Source organism: Festucalex cinctus, chromosome 21 (genome assembly GCF_051991245.1).
Source record: "Festucalex cinctus isolate MCC-2025b chromosome 21, RoL_Fcin_1.0, whole genome shotgun sequence".
Lineage (NCBI taxonomy): Eukaryota > Metazoa > Chordata > Actinopteri > Syngnathiformes > Syngnathidae > Festucalex > Festucalex cinctus.
In genome coordinates this window covers 14289862-14310376 of record NC_135431.1, presented here as the reverse complement: position 1 = coordinate 14310376, position 20515 = coordinate 14289862, and the positions used below count along the sequence as shown (strand labels likewise).

Here is a 20515-nt window from a genome sequence, read left to right as displayed (position 1 = left end):
TATTTTAATTTGTTACTAATTAGTTACTAATTTTAATTTGATACTAATTTTTTTTCTGGTTCTTTCAAGTTAGATTTGAAGTTGCGTTTTCATGGATTCAAGGAATTTTCATTGTTGTACAAACACACCTTTCCACATATGATACCCAACCTCCCAGGTTAGGACATTAAGTCCCAAAATTCGCAAAAATAAAACTAGAGCATAAAAATAAGATAAAATACTAACGATAAAGAGATAAGAGAGATGCTTATTCGTCGTTTTAATAATTGTCCGCAGCCTCAGGATGAAAAATCCTTACATGAACTCCTCATCTTCGTCTCTTATACACGATCAAGATTGACGATGTGTACATTACATGGTCGGCCTCTAACAAAACATCTAACCTAAAGTAAGGCTGAGCTCCTATCTTGTCAATGTTTTATTTTTTTGATTCCACCAGGTTAGTAGTTTTTTTCAGATGGCGTAATGCTTCCTGGAAGACGGAGGATGAAGATAAAGTATTGTCTCCTCCTCCAGATGTTTGTGCGCTCTCAATTGCCCTTGACTTGACTGACGCTTCAAACATAAAACCGACAAGGGAGAAGGCGGGACAAAAGAAAAAAAAGAAAAGACTTCAAAAGGAGATGACAATTGTGGGCCTGGACTCAGGAGAGTGAGAGGGAGAGACAGGGAGAGTTTGAAAGATAGATGCATGATCCATATCATTTGTCATGCAACGACGCTGAGTGGATGACACAAAGATCAATTGATGGACATCCTGTTCTCAGAGCGGGGTTTTAGTAGAATCTTGAAGAAAAAGTCCACAAAAAGTCCTGTACGATAGATAAGATAGATAGATAGATAGAGCTATCTATCTATCTATCTATAGCTATCTATCTATCTATCTATCTATTGCTATCTATCAATCAATCAATCAATCAATCAACTTTATTTGTATAGCACATTTAAAAATCCACAAGGGAACCAAAGTGCTGCACATAAAATAAGAAAATAAAACCAGATAAAATATAAAAACATACTTAGAAATCACAAAACACATAAAATAATATAAACAAATTCATCAAATTCTATCTATCTATCTATCGCTATCTATCTATCTATCTATCTATCTATCTATCTATCGCTATCTATCTATTGCCATCTATCTATCTATCTATCTATAGCTATCTATCTATCTCGCTAGCTAGCGAGCTTTCTGTCTATCTTGCTAGCTAGCAAGCTTTCTGTCTGTCTGTCTGTCTATCTATCTATCTATCTATCTATCTATCTATCTATCTATCTACCTAGAATAGATAGATAGATATTCTAGATAGATAGATAGATAGATAGATAGATAGATAGCTATAGCTAGATAGATAGATAGCGATAGATAGATAGATAGATAGATAGATATATCTATCTTGCAAGCTAGCTAACAGGATAGCTAGCTAGCTAGCAAGATAGATAGATAGATAGATAGATAGATAGATAGATAGATAGATAGATAGATAGATAGAAAGAAAGAAAGAAAGAAAGGATAAAAAAAACTGCTAGTGTGTGTTTACTTCAAGCACCTGTGAGATAAATGTCGAGGAAACAAAGAGGTCCTGTAAGGTTTTTGTTATCGATTGAGCCCTAATACAGTCACATGGTGTGTCGTAAACCCTTAGAGCGCGCGTGGAGATGAAGAGATGTGTTCGTAGGCAGCGTCCAGGGTTAAATCAGATAGAAGGTATTATCAGACAACGTGTACACGTCTCCTCTACTCCCCTCTCCCTTCTGGCCTTCCTTCCAGGAAGATTGCTGCTGTCTAACGTGATTGATGAGGGCCAGTGATACTGCTGAAACTCAGCTACTGCCAAATTGTGTGTGCTCGGGCGTGCGCGTGTTTGTGTGCGAGCAGCGAGTGAAATCGAGGACATCGTGCGGGGTAGCGCAGTACTGCGCAAGGTGGTGAATAAAGGAAAAGTTTTTCTGTTGAAGAAAATTACTTCTCTTAAAGGAGACGTGTTGTCCATGTTTCATTACATTTCAAAACAGTTGCCAGGTGCTTTCATGGAAAAATACCCCAATTGTCAAGAATAACAGCATTCTTCACACTCCATTTTGATCTTGCAGAAATCAGTCAGAATTTCAGGGAAGCCTTCATGTCTCTCTTATTACTTTGGAACTCTGTGAGTCTGGCTTTTGTTACCGTGACAACAAGGATGTACTCTGAGGTTTTTGAGTAGAGAAGCTTGGCTTGGGTGCCTCTCGTCATCTCGCCAGTAAGTGTATGCGTAACATGGGGCCGGATCTCGCAGGAAAGTGTCATTGACGCTATACCATTGTGTATGCATTCTGTGTAATTTGGCTAGGGATGGGCGAGAAACGACCAAAGTCGCACAATTCTATTTTGGATCAGATCATAACAATCAATTTTATGCTGACAACTAACAAACAAACTCAAGCTCCTGAGCAGAAGACAAATACAGAGATAAAAAAAAAAAATCCAAAAAGTGCTCGACACACATGTATTGACACCTGCCAGCCATTATCTCTTAATTGCTTACACAATCCCACATTAAGAAATAATAATAATAAAAAAACGAGAATCAGTAAGGATTTGAGTTCATCCTCTTTATTTCCCACGAGACCGCGGGGCTAATTACTCTGTATGTTAATCATCTCTCACACAAGACACACGCAGACAAACTCGCATTTGTGTCAGCAAAATGCTAAAAAGACAAAACCGACTTCAAGAGGGAAATCACATTTATACGGGTAATCACATGTTACTAAACAACATCATTTCTGTTGTATTGACAAAGAAAGTGAACCCACCTCTGGCGTGACGTCTCTCGGAGCAAAGCCGGTCCCTCCGGTGGTTAAAATGAGGTTAAGCTCCTTTTCATCGCACCAGTCCACCAAAGTCTCCTGTTGATATGCCAGCATACACACAATTAGCATCCGAGTGTATGTGTGTTGAGTTCAAATCATGTATTAAATGTGTACCTTGATTTCATCTATTTCATCCGGCACAATCTTGTAAGCCACAATCATACCACCCAACCTGAAAGGAAGAAGAAAAAAAAAGTAAGTAATATATTCTTCAATGTTATGTTCGCGTTACAAAAATGTGTTTTTAAATGTGAGCATTTTTGAAATGTTTGAAAAAGTCTTCTGTTGTACAGTTAGCATCAAGAAAACAGGAGAATATACCAGTAAAACGAATACGACAGAGGAAAGGAGAGACATAATGCCCTTGAACATCCCCTCCTGGAAGGACTTTCCACAGGACAGCCCACTGAAGAGGCAGCTGCTGCTGTCGAGCCCTGGCGACCTCCTGTGGTCAAACTGGGTAGTACACCCAACGCTCAAGGTGAAGGCTCAGCACTTACGCAACCTCTCCCACCTTTTTTTATTTTTTATTTTTATTTTAAAGGACAGCTATTTTTGGAAAAGCTCTGCATCATGTTTCCCGTGTGTGACAGCCACTTAAACGCCATGATAGCCACCAACTCTGGGAATATTCATTTTGAAGGCTTTTAGACGGTTTACCCGCTCTCAGGCTGACTTGTCACATACAAAAGTAAAATCTGCACACCGGAAATAACATTTAAGGTGTATAGTACAATTTCAGTAAATGTGGACTATTATGTGAGGAGCTGTCAAGACAAACCCCCCCAACAGCACTTTCTCTCTCTCCTGGGGTTTTTATGGCGCTCTGTTTCAGTCCAAATGAAAATATGCTCAACACAAATAACGAGGGTTCCTTCCCACTGTTTCCTAGGCAACCCCTCCTTCCTGTCTGAAGCCTCCACTTGCTGCGCTGTTCATCATGAGTGTGTTTGCATGAGAGTTAGTGTGCGCCGCTCAATATTTACCAGTTGTTTGTTTGTGTTGCGATCACGGATGGGATTTTTGGGTGAGGAGGTTGATGATTGGCCCGTATGTTTTGATAAAATGTGATCTAGCATCTATGGCAGTGGTATAATGCCTTATATTAAGAGTATTTGAACATAAATGTAGCAATGAGTGCTGGGGGAAAAAAAAAGTCGACCAAGTCGGATAAGTCGACTTTAAAAATAGGTCGACTAAAATCGTCTGCCTTGACGTTCCGCTGCAACCATGTTTGGGCCGTACATATTTTATACACTGACTGTTATGGATTATTTAGGGCTGCATGATATTGGAAAAACATGCCATATGCTACATAGTTGCTGAATATAGCAATATCGATATTATTGCGATATTTAACATGCACCTCAAGAAATTAGATTTTTATTATCTAATGAAAGAATTAAAAAAAAAATTGATGCGAAAAATAATCAAACTCAATGTATTCTTAATTGTAATTACCTTTTGATAATGTTCAAATATTGGATGGCAGTGCACATTTTCGTGAAGTACACTGTGTTCAAAGTTCCAACTATGTTTTGCATTTGCATTATTAGGGTTGGAACTAGGGGCGTGGAAACCAAATAAAAAGAGAGGGTGAGGAGGGGATTTTTTTTTTTCAGAGAGTGCAGTAGTGAATTGTGTCAGTCAGTTCCTCTCCTTTCTCCTCGCGGGCTTTGAACTGAGTGTCTTCTCTCCTTGTTTGTCATGTTTAATAAATGCCAAACAGGTAAACCTGACAGTCTGACTGGTCAAATTCAGATAAAAGCATAAAATTCCATATCAAACTTATTGCATGTCTTTGCGATATGCATGTTGCATAGGCCAATATCGCGATATTGATATTTTTTTCGATATATTGTGCAGCCCTAGAATTATAGAAATTAAACTACATATCGTCGCTGCTATGTGAAAAACACTTTTACCCATTGTTATGTTTTTTGGGGTGAAACTGAAACTGACAAAAAATTGGGAAAAAAGTTTTTTTCTACATAGCAGCAACACTATATACATACATACATACATACATACATACATATACAGTGTATAGTATACACTGTATACGTAAACTCAACAAAAAAAGTCATTGAACACCTGGTTCTTGATTTGCAAAGAATAGATTTCATTCGTAAATGGTATATTAAATTAAAGCTGGGGCATTTGCCAAGCTAAATATGGAAGCAACTAAGTTGTGTATGCTTTGCGATTCTCGAGTTGAACTCGAGGTGAAGGCTAACAAAGAAGGCCGGGGTCAAAATAAAAAACATTGCAAAATTGATAAACAATATTGTCAACAATCAATAATAAGGGCAATACCAATAACGGCAGCAGTCAAATGAGAGTAATTACGTTTCACCAGACCAAACTTGGTATTTGGTTGGGCTCCGAACCAGGGCTTTGCATTGTCAAAAAAAACACAAAAAAAACACACACAAAATAACTAGAAATAATCCACAAAGTCAATCACAGGGCATCACATATTGTAGTCTTTTACTGATTAAAGTAGATTACTTACTCATGACAACTCAAAAAATCTACAATTCCAAATCTGCCTTAAATTTGAACCCACTGTCAACGATATAAATCTCCCTCCACTGTAATTCATCCACAAAAATAAGACATCGACTCGTGTTGAATGGCAGGTGCAACCTTTTAGCCAGAGGTCTGTGCAGCAAAAAAAAAATAAAAAATCCTGATAAAGGAGAGGAAAGCAAAAAGAGGGACGACTTTGAGATTTCAATGGGAGGAGTGTGTCAGAGGCTCTCGTATGGTAGTAGTCTGGGCCTGAAAGATTTTCTATGAATAAAAGACGAGCAGCGTAAGAGGATAAAGGCAGGATGAGACACAGAGTGAAAGGAGTGAGAGCACCGAGAGATACACTGTCAGGGGTACACTTACTGAGTGGGTGTGTGTGTGTCAAAAATCTCTATGGTTAGTGGGACACTTTTAAGATGAAACCCATCTGCGAGGGTGATTTTATTAATAATAAACAAGCTTTCTACATGGGCCACTCACATGCTTCCATTCTTTCCTCTTTGCTTGCAAGACAGTACCATTGTGGGGACACGCATACACACACCAAATTACACACGAGGTCCTCGTAGTGGCATGGAGCCCATTCCAGCCCATCCAGATGTAGGGGAGCTCTCAAGGGGTCACCTCTCCACTGATGGAGAGAGGGGGAGGGACCAGACAAGCCCACCTCTTGAAGCTCTGAGTGCTCATGGAGGGGTTCAATTCCCATGAGTCCACACGACGGAACATTGCCTCCATTTTATTTTATTTATTATTATTTATTTCATTTATCATTTATTATTATTATATTTTATTTACTTTATGTATTATTATATTCTTATTATTTATCATTTTATTTGTTGACCATTAAAACAAACATTATCAACATATTAAAAAAAAAAAATGTTGAAATCAAGTTCCAGATGTCTCTTCAGTGCATTTTGTCCTTCAAACTTGGAATACTAACTGATTTTGATTAAAATTTGTAATTGTATTTAATCGCATGACTTCAATAGTTAACTCATGACTAATCAGAAATTTTATATCTGTTGTAAATGCACAATAAAATTTACAATAAAATCTTTTTTCCAAGTTTCATACTCCTGTTAGCATAAAAGTGGGAAAAAATGTTAAACTAGAAATAGAAATATTGCTGCATTTTTTTTAGTCATTGATACAGTAATTTCAGGATAATTCATAAAATGAGTTAAAATTAAAAAGATGTACTGTACTGTAAAAAAAAAAAAAAAAAAAAAAAAAAGGTCATTTTTCTGCCACTAGATGGCATAATTGCATTTGTAAGACGGTGACAGCTCGACAGCTCAGTTCATGCTCTTTTTATATTCTCTAATTTCAATATGAAGCAACTTGTGAAATTCTGCACATTTTAATAAAATGCAACTTGACCCCAGTCTCCACAAATAAATGCATTATTATAACATTTATTACTGATAAATTTTGATGTGGACGTGTCTGCTGCGAATTTCCCCAGTACAGGCTTTCCAAAAAGAAAAAAAAAAAAACAAAAACAAAAAAAAACGCGTTAAAAAAAAAGAAATAGTGGCGTTAAAGGAACTTTAAATTCTCAAAATTAACACACTAATTTTGACAACCCTAGTTATTTTAGATGCCCTATTATGGCTAATATGTGACGCAGAGTGTTTTAGTTTGACACCATCCGGTGCTGCAAGGTATGGGGGACCAAAACTGCCAAAATTAAAAATAAATAAATGACTAAATAAATGAATAAATAATTAAAAGTGATTTTTTTTTTGTATTTAATTTTTGAATTATATTTTTTTACATCAGTTTTTTAATTTACATTTTTTGTTTATTTATGTATTTATTTGTTTATTTATTTATAATTTTGGCAGTTTTGGTCCTCCATAGCAAAGTGCATCCATCTTGTTATGACTGCATTCATGCCCAAATAGCAGAAAGTGTGACACTCGCTGACATTTATCAGACATTAAGAATCGTTGACCTGCAACATCTCAGCCAGCCCAAATGTGCGTGCGCTGATAAATCCCTCATCTTCACTAACAGATGGCTGCAACTTAACTTTAACCTCGACCCCTTTTGCCGGGTTTGTCTTCAATCGGTCGCGGTTTCTAGGCACTCTAAATATTTCTACAGCTGACTTACACAATTAAAACACTACGAAAACATTCACACAGCAAGGTGGAAAAAGTTGATGAACCTCTTGGTGAATGACAGAGTCTAATCAATGTGCCGTTTTTTTTTTTTTTTTAATTCTCAATCAACATTTAAGACGTCTTGCACAAAAGAGCTCTCACAATACATAGTGGATAACTTTTAACTTGTATGTTCACAAAAAGCACTGATGTTCAGTTTGTGTGTTTTATTTCAGATTGTGCAAAACTTGTCAACAAAACTGAGGACGCATTGCAACCTTCAGTGCACATTAATAATGAATTAACTTAAGGTGCCTTTAAAGCCCTTTACTTATGACATCACTATACATTTTTTGCAGTAATAAATAATATTGTGGGGAATGGGGACCAGTTGTAATTGTCAATGAACAATCTTAATTTGAAAAGACAAATGTACTGTTACGTTCACCAATGACCAACATGAAACGCTAATGCCACCTAGTGGAGGAATAGAATTACCTCAACGCCAATCTATGACTCAATGTTTTACAATGCTTGTAACGTTTTCCATGTTTAACTTCAAATAACTTGAATGAATTACTATAAAATTGTACTGTATCAATGAACTAAATTTAGATACAATATTTGCACGAGGTAAACATATTTGTGGACTTTTATGTCAATTAACAAGAGTATAAAATCATATTTTTTTGTACAGAACAGATTCAAAATGTGCATTTAATTTGCAATTAATTGTGACTTAATAATGTAATCATGTGATTCCTTACAATGAAAAATTTTACTTGATTGTCCTATTTTTAACATATTTTTATACTTGTATGGCACTAAATAATGTTGCGACGTTACTTAAAAAAAATGTTGTAGAGTTAAGAATGTGTTTTCAATAGATAATTTATTTATTTTATTTTATTTATGTCCATAATTCCCCAATGGGGAAAAATGAACAAATAAAAGAAATCAAGGGGATTGTATTAGACTTTTTGGGTTCTACTATTATTGTTGTGGCCATAATTATATACTCAAGCCTACTTTATATTTACAACATTAAAGGCAGCTTTTTTTTTTATGTATAGCACATTTCAAACGTGCACAAGGTAACTGCATTTGTACCAAAAAAATGAAATTGTTGTAGTGGGGTGATGTTACATTGTGTAAAATAATATCAACCACATTAATGCAAATATTATTATTATTATTATTATTACTATTATTATATTTCATTACTATTGCTAATTATAATCACCCGTCGTTTTTGCATGTAATCCAACATAACATTGTCTTATTTCAGATTCTACATTTACAATTAGTGACTCATAAGTTCCTGATCACAATCTGCGGCTCGGTTCGGTCTAGCATGACAAACGCAACATGGCGCGCTGTGCGTCACGCACAAACATCACACGAGACATGAGCAGCCAAAGTGGACACGCAGCCAAAGACATGACAAGACGGGAGCGCTTTCACGGTCCCTCAAGCAGGAGGGCAAAGACACCGCATTGATGCTGACACCCTCGCTCCAGTAAATCAATGGAACGTAATGAAAATGACCCGGGAAACAGGAGAGGAATGTTACCCCGGGTTTTCACCGGATGCGGTTGCGGTGCGGTTGCGGTGCGGTCCGGCGACGCAAGCAATTAGATTCCATTCATTCGAATGGTGCAGTTTACACCGCTTGCGGGTGCGTTGCGTGTCGACTGCGTCTCAGCTGCGGCGTGCCGTAGGCCTTCCGCAAGGATAGACCTATTTTCTATTTTTGCCGGACGCCGCAGCGGTAGGCCTCCGGCAAATGGCAAGCTAGCACAAAACACATCGAGCGGGACAGGAAGACCGACGCAGTTTCAAAATAAATTTCCGGTTACCTTTCAGAATAAAACACTCGCCAGCTCCTATTTCGCAAGTTTTTCAGCAAAACGTGACGTGGGCGTCGCCGGGCCATGTGCTCATTCACGGTTTAGACACCAGCGAACATGGACGAGGAGAGGTTTATATTGGAGGTGGAAAACCACAAAATAATATATGACACGGCACATCCTTTTTATAAGGACTGTAATGTATTGTGAGTTTGATGTTCGCGATTGCTTGTTGTGCCCGTCTCGCTTGCCGTACTGAGCGGCAGCCGGACGCGGAAGACAGAAATAAAGAGTGGACCCGCACTGACCCGACTCTCGTTATTAATATACTTTACAAGGACAACCAAAAAAAGGATGCTGCATGGAATCTCATAGCAGAAGAAGAAGAAAAGGTTAAATCAAAAGAAGTCCACCTCTCTTTCTGCTTCTCTGTTGAGCACAGACTTTCTGTATGTTTGTCGTTGTGAAATGCCACATGATTGCGCGCTCGCTGTCCCGCGAGACACGTTGGGAAGTGGGCGGCGACGGAGCTGCCGGACCGCAGCTGTGCGGAGCCGGTGTGGATTGACAAAAAAATTGACCCGTCCGGAGCACGCAGTCAAGACGCACCGCACCGCAACCGCACCGCAACCGCATCCGGTGAAAACCCGGGGTTACAGCACACTTTTGCTATTGAAAAAGGTAATGTGTGGACTGAATTTTATTTAAGAAGATCATGAATAAAAATGTTTTTGCCTGTTTTAGGAAATTAAGCCACAGGCTTAATTATTTAGTGCATTAGATTTTTTTTTCCAGTTGGGACAAACCACTAAAACTTTGACGATGATTGTAGATTAGTGGTGAGCGGATTGATCCAAATATCGATATTATCGATATCAAGTCAGTATCGGTACTGGAACAAAAATATTGATCTCGTAGTTTAGTTTCAGTTTGCCTCTTTTATGCACTGCTGCGGTTTGCTCAAATAGATAACAGGCATGTCGCAGTAGTGTGTTTCGATCGTGTGCCATCACCAGGCTTATTATAGTTCTGGAATGTTTCATTTTAGTTTTTATCTCGTTTCATTAGTTAGTTAATAGGAGTGTGACGATAGATCAATATCGCGATAAATCATGATACTTTGTCTCCCGACAGATTATCAATACGTCTATGCAAGTATCGCGGTATTTGTAGTTGATATACACCTACTATAACGGCGCCATTGTTGCAATTGAGCAAGTACTAGGCGGGCCACTAGGGCAAGCGCCTCATAAGAGTGGCAGGGAAATGGGCGGAAGTCTTCAGGTGAAGACTCATGAGACTCATGAGCTTAGTTTTATTATTATTATTATTATTATTATTATTATTATATTTTAATTTATTATTATCATTTTAATTTTTTTATTATATATATATATATATATATATATATATATATATATATATATATATATATATGTAGACATTATATTAATTTTATTTATGTTAAATTTATTATAATATTATGAATTATTATTTTTATTTGTATTATTATTATTTATTGATATTTATTTGATTATTATTTTAATCATTATTTATTTGTATTATTATTATTATTATTATTATTATATGATTCGTTTTATCGGAGATTATTGAGGATTTATTTTTATTTATATATATATATATATATATATATATATATATATATATATATATATATATATATATATATATATATATATAAGTAGTGATGACTGCAGAAGTTTTAGTTATAGTTTAGTTTAGTTATTTTGTATTTGTAGTTTCTGTACAATTTATGAAAAAGTATTTGTGCCTATGATCACTTTGTGCACTTTAAGGATGTTAAAAAAATATTTTGCTATGGTTGGAAGGTTTCTGGGGCATTGATAAAGTATTTTCTATTTATCAATAAACTTTGTACTAATGTTGTTCTTTGATTAAAAAGTAAACGACACAAAAACACCTAAAGGTTGAAATTTGATTGTGAATAAGCAATTAAATTATACAGCTACCTAATTTAAGAAAATTATTATAAACCATAATTTTCAAAAAGTATCAATATCAATATCAGTATCGTGTCAACACCAAAATTTGCAGTATCGCACATCGCTATTGTCGATACCGTTACTTTCTAATGTTATGCAAGCTCCTTTTAATGTTCCACATCCTTATTCATAAAACAATTGCCGATTTCACCTCCTCTTTGCGAAATTAACGACTCCTGCAGTCTCACTGAGACAGAGGAGCGCGCTGCGGCGCTTTTGTTGTTGCTGTGCATGCTGGGAATTTCCCTCCACAGGGCGACACTGAGCCCCGACACGTTGCGTTGGAGATATTTTTAGTCCCTTTGTTACACTCCTTCATAAAAAAGGCTCCCTCCATCAAAATGTGTACAAACACCACAGATACGTGTTCACATTAGCTGGTAGATTGAAAGGGGTGTGAATGATGTCCTTTTTAGCAATCTATGAGTCATCCATGAGACTAATACTCACAAGGACGGATCATGGACGAGATCTTTGAGGTTGACGCCGCTGCGGTCTTCGGCCAGGTTTCGGTAACAGCTGTCACTCACTGCAGAGACAGAAAAAGAGGAAAAATAAACAACTACACGTCATACGCTATACCTGGGGTGTGTTGGCCATCGGGAAGTTCGTGAAAAGATCTGGTCTGTGGTCTAAGATCTGATCTATGACTGGTCCATTCCGGGCCGAAATGGCCACGCACAATCAAAGAGCTGTGTCAGTGTCCGTACAAAACTTAACTAAATAATGGTAGACAACATTATTTTAACCCAATTTTGCAATAATAATAATAACAACAATTTTTTTTTATTGGTAATGGGGACTACCGGTAGTTCTCATTTTCAATAAGACCACGATTTGCTACTCTTAATTTGCTGCTGTAACCAATGTTCAACATGAATCACCAATGCCAACTAGTGGCAGAGCCCCCCCCAAAACATGTCCCGTCCAGACGTAAAAACTAAACAAAATAAAGACTCAACATTTTAACCCAATTTTGCAATGCTGCTACTACTACTACTACTACTACTACTACTACTACTAATAATAATAATAATTTGAATGGGGGCTAGTTCTTATTTTCAATCAACAAAATGGGCAGGAGACTACGATTTGCTACTCTTAATTTCTTACTGTCACCGTTTTCCAACATGACTCGCCAATGCCAACTAGTGGCAGAAAAAAAATTACCAAAAACAGCTCACGTCCAGATGTAAAAACTTAACAAAAATAGACATACAACATTATTTTAAACCAATTTTGCAATAATAATAATAAATGCAATAATAATAATAATAATAATAAACATTTTGTGGGGAATGGGGGCTAGTTCTTATTTTCAATAAACAAAATGGGCAGGAGACCACAATTTGCTACTCTTAATTTGTTATTATCACCATTGTCCAACATGAATCGCCAATGCCAACTAGTGGCAGAAAAAAAACCCCCCCAAAAACAACTCAGATGTAAAAACAACAAAATAATCATACAACAATATTTTAACCCAATTTTGCAATTATAATACTACTACGACTACTACTACTACTAATAATAATAATAATAAGAAGAAGAACATGGAAAATATTTTTTGGAGTTATCCCATGTGTTTAGTTGTTATGGTGGACACCAGGATAATAAGGCTATAAACTTACCAAGATTATAGGCAACATTAACATCATGCACATAAACTTGCGATTGTGATTGGTTCGTTAAGATCCAATCATGAACCAGAAGTGTTGACATCATCCAAATTGTACATTTTATTGGTTTAGACATGCGAATATGTCATGTCCACTGTATGGGTATGAAGGGGTTAAAGGACTTTGAAAAAATAAATGTACTGTTAGTGTCACCAATGTCCAACATGAAACATGAATGCCAACTGGTGGCAGAAAAATCTTTCCAAAAATATGAACACTCTGTAGTCACAAATCATGTCCAATGACATTTTAATACATTGTAATCACGACAATTGATTTGATGTACACATAAATCTAGTTATGACATTAATTTAGAAGTCAAGGTACCCTCTGTAGACTAGAGTAGTCTAATTTTATCACCTGAGGATTGGAGTTTTCTATGTCTATTTTTATCCTTTTGCAATGTGAATCAGTATTATGAATAGAAACATTGAACCACCACTGTCACATTGGCCTTTATAAGATACAGTTTTATGACTTTTTCTTTTGGGTCTTCAATCTGTCTCCACAGTATCAAATTTAATATAATCCCTCTACCCCCGTCCTCCCTTTTTAATTTACGATGCTAACACCGTGTGGTCCCATCACGGTGGAGCAGGTGCGAGCCATGTGAGTCATGACGTGCGACAGACGGCTTTGGCGAGGAAAGAAGACCAAAAGGGGGCGAGATGAAGTGGGGGCGTCAAGGTGCGCCGTCAAATATGCACACACGCCAAAAATAGATACAAAATGATGCACATTCTGTCGAGGCGGGGTTTGATGACAGGAAAATTGTAGACCAGGCTGCAAATGTTATGATGATGATCCATGAAAAGGTGTTTTTTTTGGGGGGGGGTTGACAGGTGAAGCAAGAATGGTGTAAAAGATGGAAACGGCGGAGGGAGTGTGAAAAAGGTGGGCGGGAAGTGATAAAAGAGAAAAGTTGGGAGAAACCAAACGAAGGGAGACATTTTGAGGTAGTTTTTGCGGCGAGCAGCCATGTGGAGGTAAACAGAGTGTGCAGGACGTTGCTGTGGGCGCTGGCAAATAAACGGCAGAGTGCTGACATTTGCACACTGGGCCAGTTCGCAAAGAAGGACACGTGGGGAGAGGGAGAACAAAGAGGTGAGAAATGAGAAGGAAAAAGGGGGGCATCGTATTCATGTGTGTGTGTTTGAAGGGGAACTTCCGACATGACTGCAGTATTCCTCACGCACGCACACACGCATAGCCCTTCCTCAGTCTTTTCTCTCCCGGCTACCCCTTGATCTAAAAATAGCCGTTCCTTTTTTTTTTCCGACAAGAGGCAGCAACCATTCTGAACCAATCAACGTGTTCATGTGTGCAACAAGGGGAACCCCTGGCTGAAGGTATGGAACTAAACCATGTATCCTCTCTTCTTCTCTGCTGCAAGCCATTTGTAGAAGTCACAGAAAGCTGATCCCTTCTTGTGAAAACAATAGCACAAAAAAAAAAAAAAAAAAGAGGGAATCTTGAGGGGGGCGGTCTCGAGTTGAAAAATGAAGAACATGTTGGGAGCATGAAAGCAAAACACAGATCGACTGGGGGAAGTCGAGTTTGTCGCCCTTCCGCGATCAATTCAACCAAAAATCATGTTACACCACAAGTTAGACCTTTTTGCGAGTCTAAAATCTATTCTACTTTTTGTCACCATATTGCCAGGTGCACAACACGGCCCCGAACAAGTTAGACTAGACAAAAAATGATGACGCAAATGTTCTTATGCTGCAGTCAAAACCAGTTTGTGAAAGTTTACATTAGGGGTGTCAAAACTAGTGCATTCATTTTGAGTCTCGAATTTTTTTTATCGAGCGATTAAGATAAATGACTGCTCCTTATTTGGAAAGCCTTTACATGGGGGAATTGCAATTGCAATGCAGCAGACATGTCCGCATCAAACTTTAGCAGTAATACATTTTATAATAATGCATATATTTGCGGTGACAGGGGTCAAGTTGCATTTAACAATTTAAAAAATGTGCACAATTTCACAAGTTATTTCATGTTCACGATTAGATAGCTCTTGATATGAAAAGGAACATGTACTGAGCTATCATCAACATATTACAAAAGCAATTATGCCATTTAGTGGCAGAAAAGGACCTCAACACAAATCAATAACAGGCTCATTTTTTTTTGTTTTTTTAAGTTTAACTTTTCAATTTTAACTCCGGGGTCACGACCTTCACCCAAGACATAAAAACACAGCTCCTCACGTATCAATGTACAATGGCTGAAAGGAGACTGTAAATAACATCGAGATTTGAGTGATTTGACCCAAGCCTAATTAGTCCACATGAATGAGTTGAGATCTGACAAACAGTGAAAACAATTGTCACATCATATAATCATAACAAAGTCAGTCATTATCCCAAAATTTCTGGACCTAGATAACCATGTATTGCAGTCGAGAAAAAGTAATGGTGGAAAGCTATCCTCTGTTATTAGCCATTTTGGGGCTCAGTCCAAAGAAATAAAAGACACATTTTGGCACCATCTTATGATGTCTTTGTGTTTATTTTGTCCCATTTAAATTCATTGATAGTGTCTGTTTGTCTGCCTTTGAGAGGACCTGTTTAGTTGGCAGTCCTTCAATGTACTTTGTGCACTGTTAACTACTACGACTACTAATAGTTTTGTAGTCTGCTTTGCTGCGACAATTTGTCTGCATTCCCAAACATTTAATATAGTATGTAAATGCGAAAAGGTGGTTTTAATGATGTAGTGTTTGCTGTACATACAGTATGTGTGCGTGTATATGTGCCATGCCTACTTTGAGGGGAAACCCCATTAGTGTAGATTCGGAGATAATGAGTGCTGACTGCATTATGTTCTGGAAATGATGGAGTAGGGAAGATCGAGTTTATGAATGCTGCCAGATTGACAGCACATGGCCTGGATCACTTTCAAAAGAATAACGGATGGTTCGAACCATTTAAATCAGGGGTGTCAAACTCATAGTAACTTAGGGGCGACATGGAGGAAAATGTCTTACCAAGTGGGCCGGATCGGTAAAACAATGGTATATAACTTAAAAACAATTGCAACCCCTCCGCTTCCGGCTGTTTTACTGGATGTTTGACTGATTTTTGGAAAGCCCACAGAATATTGTGGTCTATTGTTATAAAAGCATGGAACCAACCAAAAGAAAGATTAGAGTCCCTTCTTTCATCAAGAAGAAAAAAGTATATTTGTATGTTTCCGTTTTGCAACTATTAGCGTTAGAATATAGCTAAGTTTCATCATTATTCACAAACCTATTGAAAACACTGGGGTAAAGAGCTTGTTGCAACATGACCCTGGTTGATCTCTTATATTCTGCTGCCACCTGCTGGCTGTTTTTGTAATAACTACTACTGCTTCAACAGTTCTCTTCGGTTCAGAGGCTACATCAAAGTCTTCTGTATGCTCTATCATAAAAACAAAACAAAACACACACAAAAAACGTATCAATTTGTCTTTGGGACACTGTTAATATTTAAAATAGAACATATTTCAACGTTTTTGGGAGCAAATTAGTAAATGACTTGTTGTTCAGTTGTTGGACTCATTCAAATGAGCATGTTTTGAGGTGAAGGACAAATATGACATTTTTAGTCTTTATTTTAGTCTAAGAAAAATTTTATTCGTCTAGTTTTAGTCAACAAAAACTGTCGAACGTTTTCGTCAGGACAATCATTTTACCCCTTTTTTGTCATGTTGAACATTTTGGATCTAAAACTATTTCACATTAAATGTTCTCATCTTTTTGACGAAAAACAACTTGACACGCAATTACATTATATCAACAAGTGGTTACTATGGCTCCCTGCTATGTGCTAGTGAAGGTAGCTAGCATTAGGTAGCGTTCGGATTAACATTATTGTTGGAACGTTAAAGACGCTGGATTAATGTTACGTTATAACTATAATTTCCTTTTTTTTTTTAACCTTTAATGGTGAACCCGCCTCCTGTCTGCCCCATGTATTTTTTTTTTCACATGTTGCACTCGCTAGCTGTAGATTTGAAAGGGGGTGTGACACATGACAGTGTCAGAGTGACAGATTAGCAGACAAGATTTTCCAAAATCATATCATTTTCGTCTCGTTTTTGTTCACGAATTAAAATGTCCATAGAGTTTAGTCCAGTTTTTCGTCTGGCCTTCATTAATTGACATAAATGCGTAATGATTTAGTCCCAGTTATGGTTTATTATTGAGGGTTTTATATTCTCGTCTAGTTTTAGTCTGGTGAATAATGTGTTTGGCGGAATTATTTTTGTTTAGTTTTCGTTGACGAAATAAACACGACACAGAAGTAACCTTTTTGATGAGCAATTTGACTCTTAACCTTAGTTTATATTGCATGATTCAAGTGACATTATTTGGATGCATGTAACGGAACGTTTGGTGTTCCACAGGGCTCAATTCTGGGGCCTCTGCTGTTTTCATTTTATCTGCTCTTCTTGTTCATTTTGTTACCAGTAAACATTATATCTATGTCACGAATTAAATATTAAACAAATAAATAAATAATCTTATTCCGGCAACTCGGCCGGAGGAGATCACTTTGTTTTTTGTTTTGTTTTTTTAAACGGGCTTGTTCTTAGCTAAATAGAAAGATTGAGCCCTAGGCCTTGGATTAAATGATGTCATGATAAATGGAGGTATGGATCCGCCTCCAGATTTTAATGGGGCGGGGTCTAACGAGAGGACTGAAGCCCCACCCTCCTCCACACCAGAGCAGGTTACATTACCAAATTAATAGCGGCTTGCGAAAAATACAGCAGAATATAAACCCAACGTATCTTAGCAACCTTGTTCGCTCAGAGGATCAGCGGGCGCCCGTCATCGACGACACACCCAGCGGCGACTCGCACGCCAATTACCCGCAAACCCTCGACACCTCACGCACGCTATCATGGCCGCCATCTCCACCAGCGTGCCATGCAGACGTTGCATCCGCGCGCGCACAAACGCACGCGGGGCTGACTGTAAGCAGCCGGGGGAAAGAAGGGGAGTGGTGGTGGGGGGGGTATGCGGAGCGGAACAATGGGATCCTAATCGTCGGGCGGCGTTTCAAAGCCGCTCCTCTCCACAACACGGTTTCGAGATAAGATGTGAGAATGCTATTTATAACTGCGGGGGGGAAGGAGCCAACCAGCGGCTTGCTTTTTCATTTATTTGAAGTTGGATCTAATTTGGGGAGGGGGGTTACATAACGCGAGGAGAACGACACTCCACCTGACTGCTGCTGCTGCGGGTCAGCCATTGCAGAACACAATGGAAGGAAACAACATGAATGAATAGCACAATATCCACGCTATTACTTGAGCTAATTATCAGTTTTAGTACAGCTGGTCCTCCGTTTATGACGAAGGTTGCTGTAGCATCTAAAGTAGTTGTAAAGTCATAATTAGAGTAAATACTATTATGAAAAAACATAAAACAATCAAATGAAAAACCGTAAGCAACTAAGTACAATTTCTGTAGAAATTACGTGGGAATGCTGAAAGCTGAATGCTAATAGCTGAATGCTAAGATGAATGCTTATGAAGTAAATTGAAAGATAAATTATGCGACATTTACAACGTTTTAATTGAAGTTGAAAGATAAATGAGTAAGAAGAAAACTTGAACTGCAAACTGTCTAAGGTGGGATTTAATCATTTAGGAGAAATTATAATCCATTTCCTGAAACGATAGTCAGTTGTTATCAAACAATCGAATGTACTAAAATGTGGTCCAAGTGGGGTTTGAACCCAGATCCTCCATGGGGGAAAAAAATTGGTCTAACAACTGAGCGAGCTTGCCTTGTTCAAATTCATGATGAATGGCGTATTAATTTTAAAAATAGCTATCTGATGAAAGCCAACGTGCATTTAATCATTTCAGTGAAATTGTAATGCATGTCCTGATATGATAGTCAGTTATATCACTAAGCATAATTGCCATGGATGTATTTGCAATCCACAGTCAGACGTGGGATTTGAACCTGGGACCTCCTGGTTACTGGTCAATGCACTTAACCAAGTGCACCACTGAGCAGTGACAGAGAGCTGGTAATGATGATCAATTGTATGTATGAAAGTGGGCATGGAAAATGGGACTCCACAAAAATTTAATTCCAATGCGGAGGCAGTAACTGGTCAAAGGATTTAGTGAATTTTTTTTAGGATTTAGTTTATATTTGTTCACACATTGACATCAGCAAGGATGAGATAAAAATACTATTTTTATAATTGTAATTTTTTGTAAATATACATTTAAAAGATTGGTAAATTAAAGTGCAAAATGTAAGTCAGGTCTTTCGCAAATGTAAGAGCAAGATACCAAAAAACATTTTGGCCTTTAAAATTCTCTTTTCTCGTGAATTTATGGGAAACAGACATATTAAAATAATCAATATATGGTTTTATGAATCGATATCGGGCTATAAAAAGGAAAACCTATTCGATACCAATTAAGCGATTTTTGGAACCCAGCACTAAATGGCTGGTATTGGCAGCCTCCACGAATACCCGATACCTAAAAAAACTAAAGCCGGCATCTGCCTTATTCCAAGATAGCGGTACTATCGGCTGCCCTTGTTTTACAAACTGGAACTAAAAATGAATAATTAGAAGATGTCATGGTTTGGGTTGGGTTTTGGTTTGTTTTTTTATTTTTTGCTTATGTCAAGGTTCTAGGTTTGAGTGGGTTTTGTTTGAGTTTGTCATCATGTTCCTTTAAGTTTGTTCTATTATGTTCTGCTTTCCTTGTGTGTCTCCCATTGTCTTGTCAATCATTGTCCTGCCCACCTGTGTTTGCCTGACTTCCTTGTGTGTCAACCTATCAGAACCCTCTGCCACTTAACGTCTTGCCCAGCTGTGTCTCGTGTCAATTAGTGTGTGTGTATTTAGTCTCTTGTCTCCCCTATGTCTGTGTTGATTCATTGTCATTTTCCTCTTGTTTTGTTCCATGCCTTGTCTTATTTACCCTTTTGGACTTTGTTGTTTTTGTTTCTTAGTTTGTAGCTCATTTTTGCCTCCTTGTTTTTGTTTATTAAACTTTTTTTTTTACCTCATTGTTTGCTTCCTTGACCTGCTTCCCTGCATTTGGGTCCCCACCACACCTCAGCCGTAACACAAGAATAGAAAATTGCCATTAATTACATGCAATTTTAAGGGAAAATGCTCTATTGGGATATAAAGACATTTCTTTAAAATTGTCACTGTTATTTGGGGAAATTTTATGTATCAAAATGGATAGATGGATGGAGGTACTAGCTGTTATCGGTCTTCGATACTATTGCAGGATTCACCACTTCCGGTCCTCGAGGCCCGGAGTCCTCCTGGATTTAGACGTTTCCGCCCAAGACCACACCTGATTCATATAATCAACTCATCAGCCTGATCTTTAGCATCAATAACCAAATATTCTAATGACTCCAAATGAGCCCCATCCATTTGTATCGAGCAGCCGCCTGAGACGCAATC

At 37.7% G+C, this 20515-nt stretch overlaps 1 protein-coding gene across 6 annotated transcripts in view; it reads right to left on the bottom strand.

Moving 5' to 3' along the window:
• Positions 1-20515, bottom strand: part of gphnb (gephyrin b) — a 152342-nt gene that overhangs the window by 50669 nt on the left and 81158 nt on the right. For all 6 annotated transcript variants that reach the window (XM_077511521.1, XM_077511522.1, XM_077511523.1 and 3 more), the window contains 3 exons: positions 11833-11911; positions 2974-3031; positions 2803-2895 (listed from right to left, as the gene is read on the bottom strand). In XM_077511521.1, the coding sequence (XP_077367647.1) occupies positions 2803-2895; positions 2974-3031; positions 11833-11911 (230 nt within the window). The remainder of the gene's footprint in view (positions 1-2802; positions 2896-2973; positions 3032-11832; positions 11912-20515) is intronic.